The 13864-nt window shown below is 37.1% G+C and overlaps 1 protein-coding gene across 1 annotated transcript in view; it reads left to right on the top strand.

Moving 5' to 3' along the window:
• Positions 1-13864, top strand: part of MAST4 (microtubule associated serine/threonine kinase family member 4) — a 291265-nt gene that overhangs the window by 223627 nt on the left and 53774 nt on the right. Inside the window, exons 7-8 of the mRNA XM_053931385.1 lie at positions 4143-4212; positions 7978-8056. Of these exons, the coding sequence (XP_053787360.1) occupies positions 4143-4212; positions 7978-8056 (149 nt within the window). The remainder of the gene's footprint in view (positions 1-4142; positions 4213-7977; positions 8057-13864) is intronic.

The following is a 13864-nucleotide window of genomic DNA, read 5'->3' as shown; positions in this document are numbered from 1 at the left end:
GCAATTCCCTAAAGCAAAATTAAAGTTCAAGAAGGTTTTACCTCCACTTGTAATCCTATTTCTAGTATTTTTCAGGCTTTTAGGTGGACATTGGTAGAGTGCTGGCTGTTCATACTCTGCACTCACTATGTCAGGGCTCGCTGCTTGCATCAGGTAATTCTGTTTGAGAGATGTACTTTAGTTAGCAACATTGAAGCAGAGTAATCAACAAAGCTGTTTGCACAATATATTTTAAGGGAAAGAAAGACTATGCTTGTAAATAAATGAGGCCCTGTATGTGTTGAAGTATGGAAATGCTAAAAGCTGGGATATAAAGCAGGGTTCTGAATGTCAGATTTTGAAAGAAAACTGAAAGGAAAATAATACAGTATATCAATTACTCTGAGTGTAACATGTAGAATTACAAAAACAGATTTGCTAAAACTGTAAAACTGTACTCTGACAGTATATCAATTACTCTAACTGTATAATACAGAATTACAAAAACAGATTTGCTAAAACAAGACTTTTTATTTAGTCTTTATTTTGGGTGCAGTAAATGGTTATGTAAATTTCAGAACATCTTCTACTAGTTAAAGGACAGGAGAAGAAAATCTAAGTGGTAAGTTACATGCAGGTAGAAATTAAATCCTGTAAAAATAGCAATCTCAGTATTTAAGTCATGGTTGGAACATGTAGAACTTTCTTGCAGATGCATTTAAGGATCATACCTATCATGCCATAGCTGAGGCAAGTTTTTCGCTAGTTTCAGATATAGTTAATCGAGGTTTTTAAATAGCCTGAGCTCCTTACATTAAAATAATGGCCTGAGCTCTTCATTTTTTGGAAAGCACCTGCAGAAGTATTCAGAATGATTCTACTGCCCCGCTGTATGTTCTGCTGATTGATGCTGTTTGTTATGGTAAGAAAGTCAAACCTGTAACTGCAGGTCTGTGATGTCTTGTGTATACTCAGTTCACAGTCGGGGTTCACCACCATGTAAACTGACATTTGTTGTATTGTTGTATTAATGGGGCACTGATGTACTGTGGTACATTTAAAAAAAAATTGAACTGGATTTGTCTTTTGATCCATCAGGAATTGGGATAACAGTTACCATTAATCTGGTATTCTCTCTGTACTAACAGAAAATCATCGCATCTGCAACTCTTTGTTTTGCAGGTAGACAGCTATTAAAAATACATTAATAATATAGAGTGGCTGTGATACGCTTTTTTGAAAAGATTAGAAACATCTTTCCTCAGTGGCAAAGACAAAGGATTTCTTGAAGCTACTTGCAAAACAATCACAGTTTAATTGTCTTGATACAGTTTTCTTAACAATAACTGCTTTCAAAATGAGCCACCCTGTGTGTTGTTATGAAGCAGAGTATTGTTTTGGTATGTTGATTGCCTGTTCATTGTGTCTCCCAGAGGATGCTTGAGTTAATTATCTGATGTCTGACCACCAGTTCAGTTTACATTACTGAATCAGACACTTGGGCAGTAATCTCAGTCACATAGAGATACTATAGGACTAAAACATGCAATACAAGCAGATTTCAAATAACATCAGGCTTTGACTCATCAGCAAGCCGTGTGCATATGGACAGAGCATATGCACTGGCACTGGGTTTTATTTGAAAGTCTCCCAGGTATTGACTTGCAGATGGGTGGGTGAATGCCTTGATGGATGGAGGTCTCATGTAGGACTCTGCTTCCAACCTGTCTTGCTCCTCTGGAATACTACACCTTAAACCTGTATTACACTACCTGTTTCTCCAGTCATTAGGGGTTTGTATTCTCATTGTTTGTTTCCAGGTTTGTCTTGAGTTCTTACAACTTCTAGATAAACCTTCAGGATTTAGTATCCAAGTATTATGTGTGTGGCGTCATCAGTTTTGTTATTTTAAAAGCTGATTTGCTATTGAAAGTAATGCTTACAAGTTGATTTTCCTAATAACAGGATCTGATGCTCTTCCTGAGTAAGACTTCAACTTCTTAAGGTTTTGTCTGTAAGGAAGTGATCTATGTTGGTTCTAGCAACAGAGTTTGAAGCATTGTGACTCCACAAATCCAAGTCCACACTGATAGCTAGAAAAATATGATTAAATAATGCAGCAATTTTATTCTTTATGAAGTTTTTGTGTATACTTTAACTCATGGACAATGAGGTATGTCCTTGATGCGTGTCAAAAATATGTTTATATCCATGTATAACTTCAGCTAGGAAAAAAAAAAAGAAATGGTTTACAAAGCCACATATTCTGATTTGTAAAATGGTTTCCAGTCAAAAGCTGTTTGTCTCACTATGTTAAGGCTAATTCTGTGCTCTTCTGCCAGAGTTCAGGGTAGCTTCTTTGTCTTTTTTACTTATCTAAGCCACAACACACTCCAGATTACAGCTGATTTTTTTCTAGTGCAGCAGTTGTGACCGTGTTTTATCTGCACAGTGTTATATTTTTTTTTTTTAGCTTATCTTTGTTAAATAATTTCTGGTAGCAGAAAAAGAAATCCAGTTAGCTGTTAAATTGAATGAACTGTTGCTCTCAGTAATTTGGTGTTACAGTTGATGCAGGGTAAGAATAAATTTTTTTAGTCCCCAAGTAAAGATGGGCTTCAGATTCCCTCTGCTCCAGCCCATTCAGAGAATGAAAATCCTTGCCACCTTGAAATTATTGAGGCCCTCAGCAGTGTCTGAAGGGTAAAGAAGACGCTGGGGTCTTGAGGGGATGCAGAGAATGTCGGAAAGACATAATTCTGCCATGATAGATTAATGGGCAAAAAAAAAACAACTTGGGGGTATTGGCCAGTGAGAGTGGAATGTGTATCTCTTGAGGCTGTGGAAAGAGCAGCTGCAAAATCAGCTCAGCACAGCTCAAAAAGCATCTTGCATCTGCTTCTAGACAAAAGGGGGGGGGTAGTGTGGAGATGTGTGTTGAGAGCTGTGTTTGCTACCTAATCACTCAATGATTATGCTTTCCCATATAGAATTAATGCTATCTGTTATGGGCATCACTGTGGTAAATGCAATGTTAATTCAAACATTTGAATAACAGTCAAGGCCACTTCACGCCCTTTAAGGACTCCATTTTTTGTGCTGGCCTTTTCACACATAGTTAGTAATTTTCCCCTCAAAAATTACATGTTGTTTCTAGCTGGCTACATAGGACCTATTTTTTTATCAGTTGCTTTTGTTACAGTCTCATTTATGTCCAAAAATAAAATGCTACAACAAATGCACTGCTTTTTGTCTATTTTCTTGTATTGCTGCTACAGTAATTTTAAAGAAAAATTTAAGGAAAGATTGATTGTTAGATGTGTGCCATTACTACTTTAAATTGGATCCTTTTAGCTTGTTGGGGAGGGATTGTTTGGTTTTTTTATTTGGGGTTTGGGTGTTTTGTGTGTGTTTGGGGAGTTATTTTGTAGGTTTTTTGGGTTATTTTAGAGGTAATTTTTATTCCTTCTAAAGGAAGGAATACAGTTGCTTCTCTAATTGTATGGGCTGAAGGGTGGAGGTGGCAGAAGCAGCTCTCAGCAGCTGCTGCCTTTCTGCACTTATGCTGGTCCACAGGGGGTCAGGTGTTCTATTAGGAAGGAGTAACAAACCCCAAAGTTGAAACCTATTCACAAAATGCAGTTAAGGGTAAAAAAGTTCAGTTCAGTTCTGCTTGTTTGTTTTGGAGATAGAAAAAAATGAGCAGTGAAAAAAAAAATGGCAAGGAAGCCTGTGGAAATGCTGTAGAGATTTCGTATATGAAGTCTAAATCTGTTTGATAATGATCTTTCTTTCATTATTTTGTATGATATTGTAAAAAACCAATCTTTCTTTGTGACATTAAAAACCTGTTCTTTTAAGATAATGTACTGGTTTCTTTAAACATTAATTATCAAATTGTTTTGAGAATTTTCAAATTAAAATGCTGAGTGAACAGTTCTCTTATGAGTTACAAAATCCAGTCACTAAAATTCAGTATAAATTAAACTAGTCAAAATAAGATTCTGTTTCAGAATTTTTTTTCAGAGAAACTATGAAAAAAAAATTCTGAAATTAATTTCTAACCCACTGGAAATACATGCATTAGTATGTCTGAATGTTTTTAATGGCTTCTCTTCACGCCACCATCTAAAAATAATTTTTTTGTGTATCATCTCCAACAGGAAACAGTCCTCAAGACAGCCCTAGGAATTTCTCTCCCAGTGCCTCAGCCCACTTTTCTTTTGCACGAAGGTAAGAAAGAGCTTTTTTGTAGTATTCAATACATTTTGCATCGAGGAAATGTTGTTGTATGCAGATACAAAAGATGATTGCAAATACATCTGTCAGGTCTGTCACTTAGAATAATAAATACTGCTCATTAATGTAAACCATTTTAAACCTCAGTGGCAATAAACTACTGAATGTGCGATGCAATGTGAGCATATATTTTTAAATTAAAAAAAATAGATTAATGATTTAGTTGTAATGAATCTGATTCAGACATTACTGTCTTAGCTACTGAGATGTGGGAAAATTTTAAATTACTTGAAGGATTCTTCCTATATTTTTTTAATGATATAAGAAGTGCATTGCTTATAAGATCACTCTAATACAGGTCCTGATTTTACTGAACAGCAATTCCATTACCATACCTTGAATATCTGTCATTGACCTGTTTCAATATGTGTACCAATGTCTGTGAGACAGTAAGCATTGTCACAGGAGTGTTGTGAGGATTAAGTAATGTTAGTAGAATTTTTGAAGATCTAAAGTGAATTTGAAGTGATCTATGAAGTAAATTATTATTAAATGAACCATAACCAAAGTTGATAGCATATCGTGGGAGACTGCTTGTTTGTGCCAGTGTGGTTCCCCATTACTTAACACATTGTCACCCTGCTGCAAATAACACGTTCATCAACTCCTATGTCTGTGAAGGTAGGCAGAGTTCATATGTTTAGCCAGGAGTGTATATATATATAAAACGAAATTGGAATGCTTAAGTAGTGTCAGGCATGTAACTGATGAGCTTGCACTGAGCTATAACTTGCCTGTAAAGTATTAGTTACTTAATTTTTTAGATCAGTAAAGTAGCACACAAAAATTCTCAAAAGTAAATGCAAACAAATGGCTTAACTGTTTGTTTAAAGCTGTGAAGGGGGGAAAACTTGCATAATTTTTTAATCTGAATCTAGTTAATTTGTGGCAGTAGATCTTATCAATCTTTCTAATGGCTTGTGATGCTGCTTTTTAAATTATCTTAAGAAGGTTGAGTATTTCTTTTGACTTTACTTCCTCTTGATAGTTTTCCTTTTGTCAGAGATACTATCTCTTCAGAGATTACATTTGTTTGTGAGCGTATTTTTAGAAAGATTCATTAGCTCCAGAAATAGATTATAATGGAAAAAGCAGATGTGAAAGATCAAGCATTGCTTAGAAATGCAGCGGCCGGGACATAGTTTTCCTTCCACACCCATAATCAACAGAAAGTTTAAAACATTTTACTTTTGCAAACCTTAAAATTCAGAATTAACTAAAAAAAAAAGGATTTGTTTTCAGTGTTTCATTTGGATTTTGATCTCTCTAGAGCCTTGTAATGAGCTTTAAATAGATTATTTAACTGAAGAAAATTTCTCTGATTGAAAAATATCTCACCACTTCAGTGGGATTCAAGAAATACTTAGAGCAATTTTCTGTGGAAACTGATCTTGTTCTGTGTTTATATTGAAAATACATGATGGCAATAAAGTTTAAAACTGCATTAATACAACTTTTTTCCTTATGAATTTGGTATGTCTGTTGTGGTTGTTTTCATGTAAGTTGTGGTAGGATGAATTTTCATAGTAAAATGCACTGTGGTTAATGAAAGCAGACTTCTGACTTTATGCCTTTTCTGTTATATTTTGTATATTTAATAGGTATACAAAGGAAGGGAAGGACAAGGGTGATAGAGCAGGTTGAAGAAGCAGGGGCAGAGGTGTAGGGGTATGGATACTCCTTTTTTTATCCACTACCACCCAGTCAATGGGACAGTGTGAGGAAGGGAGAGAGAGGCAAAGGAAACTATTTGAAGCCTTCTGTGAAGCTGCTTCCTTAGTGTAGCCACTTCTCATCAGGTGCTGGCCATGCCATGCAGCAGCTGCAGCAAAGGGAGCTGCCTCAGGGAGGTGGCCCTGTGCTGTGCTTACAGCCGGTGGGCAGAGCTGGAGGTAGCCTTCCCCAGAGCCTTGGAACCAAGCTGGAGAGTCACCATCCTCTGCCCATGTCTGGTGGGGTGATCAGTGCCCAGACATAGCCTGTGCCACTGGAAGTCAGCACTTCTATTGTATATACAAGTCCAGCATCTATGAACCTGTGGGTAGGTGACAGACTGCCTTTTCTGGAGCTTCTAGAAAGTGAGTAAAGCCGTACTTAGGACAGAAGTAAGTGGTGTATCAAGAATCCAGGGGAAAATGCTGTAGGGGCTTTTTTCCCATAATCACTTATGAATGCCTCCTGTTCACCCATGTTTGCCTCCCAGATAACTTTCTGTGGTAGCTTATCTGTACCCTTGACAGGCTTTCTGTGTGATTCAAGTACCGTGTTCACTGTGAGTTATTCAATTGAGAAACACTTTCTTTCTCACAGATGCAGAATACATGGGTCTCACCCATGTTTAAATACTGCCTAAATTCTTTCAGTTGTGAACAGCGAAGCCAAATGAAGAGAAAACTACTTTTAGAATGATGCTTTCATCTGGAGGTATCTCTTACATACCTGGGTGAAGAAGAGAATGTTAAAGAACGAATTAAGAACAAGATTATGGCAGAGGTGGAAGTTTTTTCCAGAGTTCAGTATTTGACATAATTAGCAGTCTCTAGCACATGTGCTTTTCATATTTTAATACTAATAATGTACTGTAGTTCCTTTTCTTAAGCTTTATGTATACAATGTCTCAGAGTTTTGATTATAGTTTGTAGATGAATAAGTGGATGTATTGGAAAGAAGCAAGGGGCTTTTTAGACTATTAGCTTGAAGGAAGGGACTTCTTAAACCTCTGCATCAATAGGTTTAAGATTCCTGATTTGACATGATTCAGTTCTTCAAAAATACACTTCAATTAATCTACAGTTCTTCAGAATTTCACTTTTTCTGTTCATCAGACTTGGGAGATGATCTTTGTAAAACAGGTCTTCAGTTCTCCTTTCCATGCTGTCATACTGTTTGTTAATAAAATGTTGGCCTGTTTTGTTATTTATATATTATTTTGCCTTTTTTTAAACACATTTGATTCAATTGTATTGCAGTCATGGGCATCGAAATGACAGGTAAATTCTACCTTCTCAAAAATCCACTTAGTTGGTTTTTTGTTTGCCACTTTGAATGTTGAAGTTCCATGTCGTCTTTGCATAGATCATCTCAGACAATGAAGAACATATACCAGACTTTGGTTATAATCTGTATTTTATTTTTTTATTCTGAGTGAGCATGATTTTTTTCTGAGGATTTGTTTTTCCTGATTCATGTATGTAACATTTAACATTTAGGCTTGGTTTTACCTAATCATTAGCCTACTAGTTGCTGATATCCTCTGCTGATGCCACTGAAGAGTGCACTGCCTTTTTGTCTCAATTAGACTGTGATGGTTATTGTGTGGGTCAGAGACAGTGGGTCTGCATTTGTTCACAAAATTTTTAACTTGCTTCTCATTAATTTTCATGTGATGGACCTAAAAGTTGTGAGCTTCTTGTTCATTTCTGTTTGTATTAGATACCAATTCTGTGGAGCTGTTAATTCTCTTTGTGGTGGTTTTATCTCATAGATTTTTAACTATAAAGAAAACCACAATAAAAATAATTAATCCTTGGTTGTTTATGCTTGTTTACTGTGGTGCTCTGTGGAAGTGTACTGGTTGTTAAAACCCCTATTTGTATCATGCTTTTGGGATGCAGTTTTACACAGTAATACTTCAACAGATGTTACTGCATTAGGATACTGCAGTGTTCGTGTGACTAACCTCCGTTTCATAACTTCCAGGACTGATGGTCGCCGCTGGTCTTTGGCTTCTCTCCCTTCTTCTGGATATGGTACAAATACACCCAGCTCAACTGTTTCTGTAAGTATCTGTTTGGCTGTGCTGATAGATGTCTTTTGCATGCTTTAGCTTCTCAAATGTAGCATGCTTCTCTTGGGAGAAGACAGTGTAGGTTTTGTTGTGTTTGATAGACTTAGAACTAACACGTGATAGGAAACTGTTTTACTTCCTTGAAAAGGAAGAAAACTTTATACAATGTATACTTTGCTTAGAAATACTTTTTAGTAGTGAATAGTGTTCAACTGCCCCCTTTTGATCTGCCTTATTTTAATCATATAATAGTTAGGTATCAAGTCTTAACTGAGGCTGCCTTGATGACAGGAAGAAAGAGAAACTGTCTATGGCAGGATTGATCTGTCCTGGGTTAGACTGCTGTTTTAGGATGAGATGAATCACACATTAGCCTTTTTTTTGCTTTGGCAATTGTGAGATGTTAGTGCATGATAATAGGTTAGATACCTAGCCTTTTAGATGGCTGTAGTCAGAATAAAATGAATCCTTTGGGATGCATAATAGAATAAGTTTAACTTAATAACTTTTACCTTTCAGACCAGGTGTTTCAGTGCGATTGTGGTGGTTTAAAAAAACAGCTGGGAATTAAACTCAAAATAGGCCACCCCCGTTTTCCCCATCCCGCTCCAGTGAAAGAGGGATAAAGGCAGAGACTATGGGTTGAGATAACTACAGCAGAGACTATGGGTTGTGGTAACAGAAAACCAACAGCTAAAGAGTAGGAAATGCACAGTAATGGCAACAATATTAATAACAAAATTTACAAAAGAGAAGGTGCTTTATACACAAAAGATGTTCAGCACCTCAGCTCAGTTCTGTGTGGCTGATGAGACAAAGACAAGATGGCATTTACTCTTCATGGCTTGTGTTCCCCATCCCTGAGGCCAGAAAAAGAAACAATGAGGGACAAATCCCCCAAAAAAGCTGGGTTGTCCATGTCTTGCTGTCTGTTGTCAGACTGCTGGGCTCAGCTGTGGTTGTCAGTATTCAGCTGGGTTCGGCTCAGCTCCCCTTGAGCTTGCTTCTGCCAATCTTGTGTCAGCCCCTGCCATACCTGTACATCTCATATGCCGCAGCAGTGCCTTGGATCCTGCTCCAGGACTTGGGAGGTGGCCATAGGAGAAATACCAGCCTCTACTTTGTGCATCTGCACATCTCTGTACTGGAGAGGAGTGACTGTCTCATGTTACAACCTGGAGCAAAGCTCTTGGTTGTGGTAGTCACACCTGAGAGACTGTGGAGAAAGTCTGCTTTGGAAATAGCAAATTGTGTTGACATTTTGACAGAGTGGAACTGACTTTCACTGCAGTGGAAAGCTTGGTCTGTGTAGATCCAACTATGGCTCTTCAATGTTTTATGCCTTAAATGCCTATAAAAGGTGTTTTACCTTTTATGAATAGCACATTTTACTGAATGGGTAATAACTGATTTTTTTTAAGCTGTATCTTTGACAATTAAAGTAGGCTTTATCTTCCTACTTCTAGTAGGTTTGTTCAGTTTCTCTTGTGAAACAATTGAGTTCCACATTCTGTACAATGATGAAATGCGACCATTTTGTGTTATGATCAACTTTTATTTTATTTTTGTCCACAAAGACTTCTGGAAGGACAGTTCTATCTGTCTTAAACCATGTTGAGTAATTTCGTGTATCTTAAGAACTTGTTCTATAAAGCACTAATTTTGAACTCTGCTTTCTTTTCTGTGTAGATGTTACTTTTACCAAGTAAATTCCTTGGTTTCACATTAATTCTGTAAGCAGTTTTCATTAGGGCATGTTTGTATACCTCTTACTGGAACTAGATCAGATATGCTGTGCTCTTCACCTAAAATATATTGACATAAAGGAGTTTATATCAAATAAAAGAATTGCCATAGAAACACTGGACCTGTTGCAAGAAACAGACTTGTGCTAGAAAGGAGATTAAAAGCTGTGTCAAAACCAGATCAAAATTGTTTTAGTTTTCTGTTCCTATTAATTTCTTTGATATCTTCAGTTTTAAAATGGTAATTCTAATTAATGTACTTTCTTCCCCACTTAAGTTCACTAGCTGCTGTAGGCATCCTGGAATGTGGAGCAGTTTTACGTGGTGTTTGCATATGCTGTCCATACATTTATAGACTTAGATGTCTTAACTTCTGTAATACATCATTGTTGACCTACCCCATAATTACTTCTGACTAGAATATATAAATAATAACATACTTATATGTATTCCCTACCACTGAGTAAACAGTTTCTTACTTGTGGAAATCTGTTTTTCCAATAAATACATTTTAATTTTGTTGAAGAAAGCAATGGTAAAGAATTCATGCCATAAATATCAATGGTGTCCCACCCTTAAGAGTAAGGGATCACCCAAGATTGGTAAATATCTGTGGTTGAAAGAAATTACAAAAGTCAAATGAACCACAAAAATTCACTACGTTTTATTTGTAAATTACACACTTGGCATAGAAATGAGTACATTAGTCTCTGACCTGCTGTATAAGCATGTCAGTGGGTTTTGCATAAAGGGGTGGGGTGGGAAGGAAAGAAAAAAAGAAGAAAAAAAGGGGGATTGGGGGGGGAGGAAGAGATCACCAGTACTGGTTCCAGCATTAGTCCAGCTGCTGGGATATCTTAGGATCCTGGGGATGCCTGAGGCTTGTGTGGGGGGGTACCGTTTTATAGAGAAGCTGTTACCCCCCTGAAAGTTTCTCACTTTCTATGCAAATTAGTGGTCACTCACATGCCAGTCTTCCAGGTCCTTGTGGAAATGGGTCAGAGGCCTTCAGGAATCTTTGGCAGTCTTGATTCCCCCCTGGTCTACAGTCTGTGCCTGCTTCTCCACCTCATTTCTCTGTTTGTGCTGTACTGAGCTGTGCTTATCTCCAGGAGGTAGATCAAAGACCTTTGTCCCAGAAAAGTGCTGTCCTACCTCCATATGGCCCCTTGTCCAGTCACATCTTGTTCTTTCTCACAGCATGTTACTGCCAACAGTCCTTGGCTGTTGTTACCTAAAGTCCTTGGTGCCACAGCCACCCTGCTACTGATGTTGGAGACAAACACATTAGCCTTTATTGTCTTGCCTTCTGCAGCATCTCATGGTTTGTTTTCCCAAGAATTTGCTACTGCTTTTAAGCCCTGCAAAAGCACTTGGATAGTCTTTGAATTCTAAGTCTAGTGACTATTTCTTCACTTCTTAGAGATGTTTTTCACTTTCTTCTTTTACCCCTTGGATGATAGATGTGAATCACAAAACCAAAACTAGAACTGTACCCATCTAATTGATTTCATGTACTTTTTCAGAATCTGAAACAGCTAGCACAGTTCAGCCTTCTCCTCCACATTATTACTTATTCTTAGAGGAAATGAGAGACCAGCTCATACAACACTGTAAATGTACATTTGGAGCACTTCCTTTTCAGTGATGAATAAATAAAATTCACATTAATCTAGCCATGTATCAACCAGTGAGCAGAGAGAGTTTTTACACATAGCAATAGAACACAAGTCTGTTCTTCACAAGTAAGTGAAAGTCATAGTAGGGGCCAAAGTGTCTGTAAGTTACCACAGTTATGCTGAGGTGAGTGTAGTTCACCATTTGTTACCCTATTTTTTTGTTTGTTTGTTTTTTAATATTGAAAGTGATGGGATGGATAGAATTGCCTATTTAATAGAAGGTCGTGGGTTTAGAAGTGGTGCAAGTACCACATATACTGGTTATCACAACAAAATCAAAATTAAAGTACCTTCTGCTTGATTATTCAGTTGAAAAGGAGCTGTTGGTGTATCTTATTCTAGCACAATAGCAGCAAATCTTGGCAGTTAGAAAATGCAGTTGAGATGATTGTGTCTTCTAGGAGAGCAAGCCTTATAAAAGTGATGAACTGAGACATGCTGCATATTTTTCAAACCTGCATTTCTGTTTCATAAGAACATTTGCATTTCCATAATACACTACAGTTGAACATATTAAAAATATTTTAACTCTTGTGTGATTTTTAGAGCATTAATGTAGAATGCCAGGAGAACTATTATGTTTAAGAATTTTGCTGTAAGAATTTGGATTTGTACTGGAATAAGAATTTGGATCACCATAAAAATGTACTTTGTGCCTGTGATGGTCCTGATAAAACTGAGAGTGGTTTGCATTAGGAAGATCCTCACTTCAGTCATGATCCTCACTAAACTCTGTGGCACCTTATATGACTTATTTTCCCACTGATCTTCCCATAATCCCCCAAAACCAAAGAGATAGAGAATGATTTTAGAGGAATAGCCACATGTGATGCTTGGTATTGGGAAATTCTCCTGTGCTAGAGTATCTTTTATTTTACGGAGCATGGCTGTGGGATATATGCTGTGAGGTTAACTGCAACTAGCTGCTATAGTGTGAGATAAGAAAGAGCTTACCTTATCATGGTGTATGCTGAATTATGCATGGTAATGTGCTAAGGCAGGATTTCATGCATGAGTTACTGTAAATCAACAAGTTACTACCTATCCGATGAACTGTGGTAAATTCTCAGTGTTCATGCCTCTTAGCCCGCAGCAAAGCAAGGCTACACAGTCTTGCAAACTTCAGCTTGTTCTGATGTGGTGTGGCATTCCCATGTCCTTCTTAGCATTTTCTGCCAGTGGGTTTTATTCTTTTTTGCTTTTAGGAGATGACTTCATGAGATCTAGTGTGATAAGAAAACTTTTCTTTTGCTTCTAAGAGTTACAATATCATCCTTTACCACACAAGTTGCCAGAAGATTAAAAAGACTTCCTAATTTCTGTACTTAACAGCCCGGTTGTTTTCAGCTGATCTTAGCAATGCAGGGGCAGTATTTGTACAGTACAAAAGTTTGTTGATTTCCCTTGCTAGAAATGATGTAACAAAGAAACTCTTTACTGTGTTTGCCTCCATTAAAAGAGCACCCAGGCAGGGGCCTTGGTGTTCAATGGGAGAAGTCACATAAGCAGTAATGGGCACGTGTAAATTGATACACAAAAGAAATTAATTTTATTGAGAAATCCAGCTGGAGACTGAAGAGTTCCAGAAAGATACTCAAGTTTTTCAACTTCTTCCCTTCAGTGGGTAAAATATAGGGAATGTCTGCATGATACTAAGCAGCTTTCTGCAGTTGCACAAGAATATTTATGAATTGGCTAACTTGGAAACTGATTTTGGTACCAGAAACAGCAGAATATTTTTCTGTTTGTCAGTCCATGTTAGCAAGGCTGTTTGCTAATGATTTTAACTATGTATGTGTTCTTTAAAAAGGGTACCAGACCCAGGTTCATGGAAAAGTTCAAAGTTCAACCTCCGAGATCTAATGTGGCTCAGGTAGAGCTGCATAAAAACCCTTAAAATACACAGTATGGTCATTTGCACTGCTTATGTAATGCAGCTCTGTACATGAAATGTTGCAAGGGTGGTTATCGTGGTAGCTGCCATTTTCATACCTTCTGTATCTTCCAGTTTTATACTAAATGGATGGTTTTAGTGTAATTCTTTTCACTTTTTGTCCGCCTTATAACTGGTCTTGGTAAAAGTATTGAGTTCTCTCTCTCTATTTTCAGTGTACAGTTTTTAAAAAGATATTAGTGTATTTGTTTTTTCAGCAAAATGTTAGCTAGTATTTAATTTTATTTTTAAGAGTGTTAGTAATGTCTTAAATACGGACAATGAAGTAAGTATCTTTATTATGAAGATTTACAATTAGCTCTGTGACAATAAGATGTACTTTACAGTTACCATACTTAGGCTGTCCTATTCCAATAATTAATTTTCAGCAGACTCCATTTTAGCTATTCTTATGTATCATTGACATCAGACATCACCTTTG

This window comes from Vidua chalybeata, chromosome Z (genome assembly GCF_026979565.1).
Source record: "Vidua chalybeata isolate OUT-0048 chromosome Z, bVidCha1 merged haplotype, whole genome shotgun sequence".
NCBI classification, from domain to species: domain Eukaryota; kingdom Metazoa; phylum Chordata; class Aves; order Passeriformes; family Viduidae; genus Vidua; species Vidua chalybeata.
This window is presented reverse-complemented; position numbering and strand designations above follow the sequence as displayed.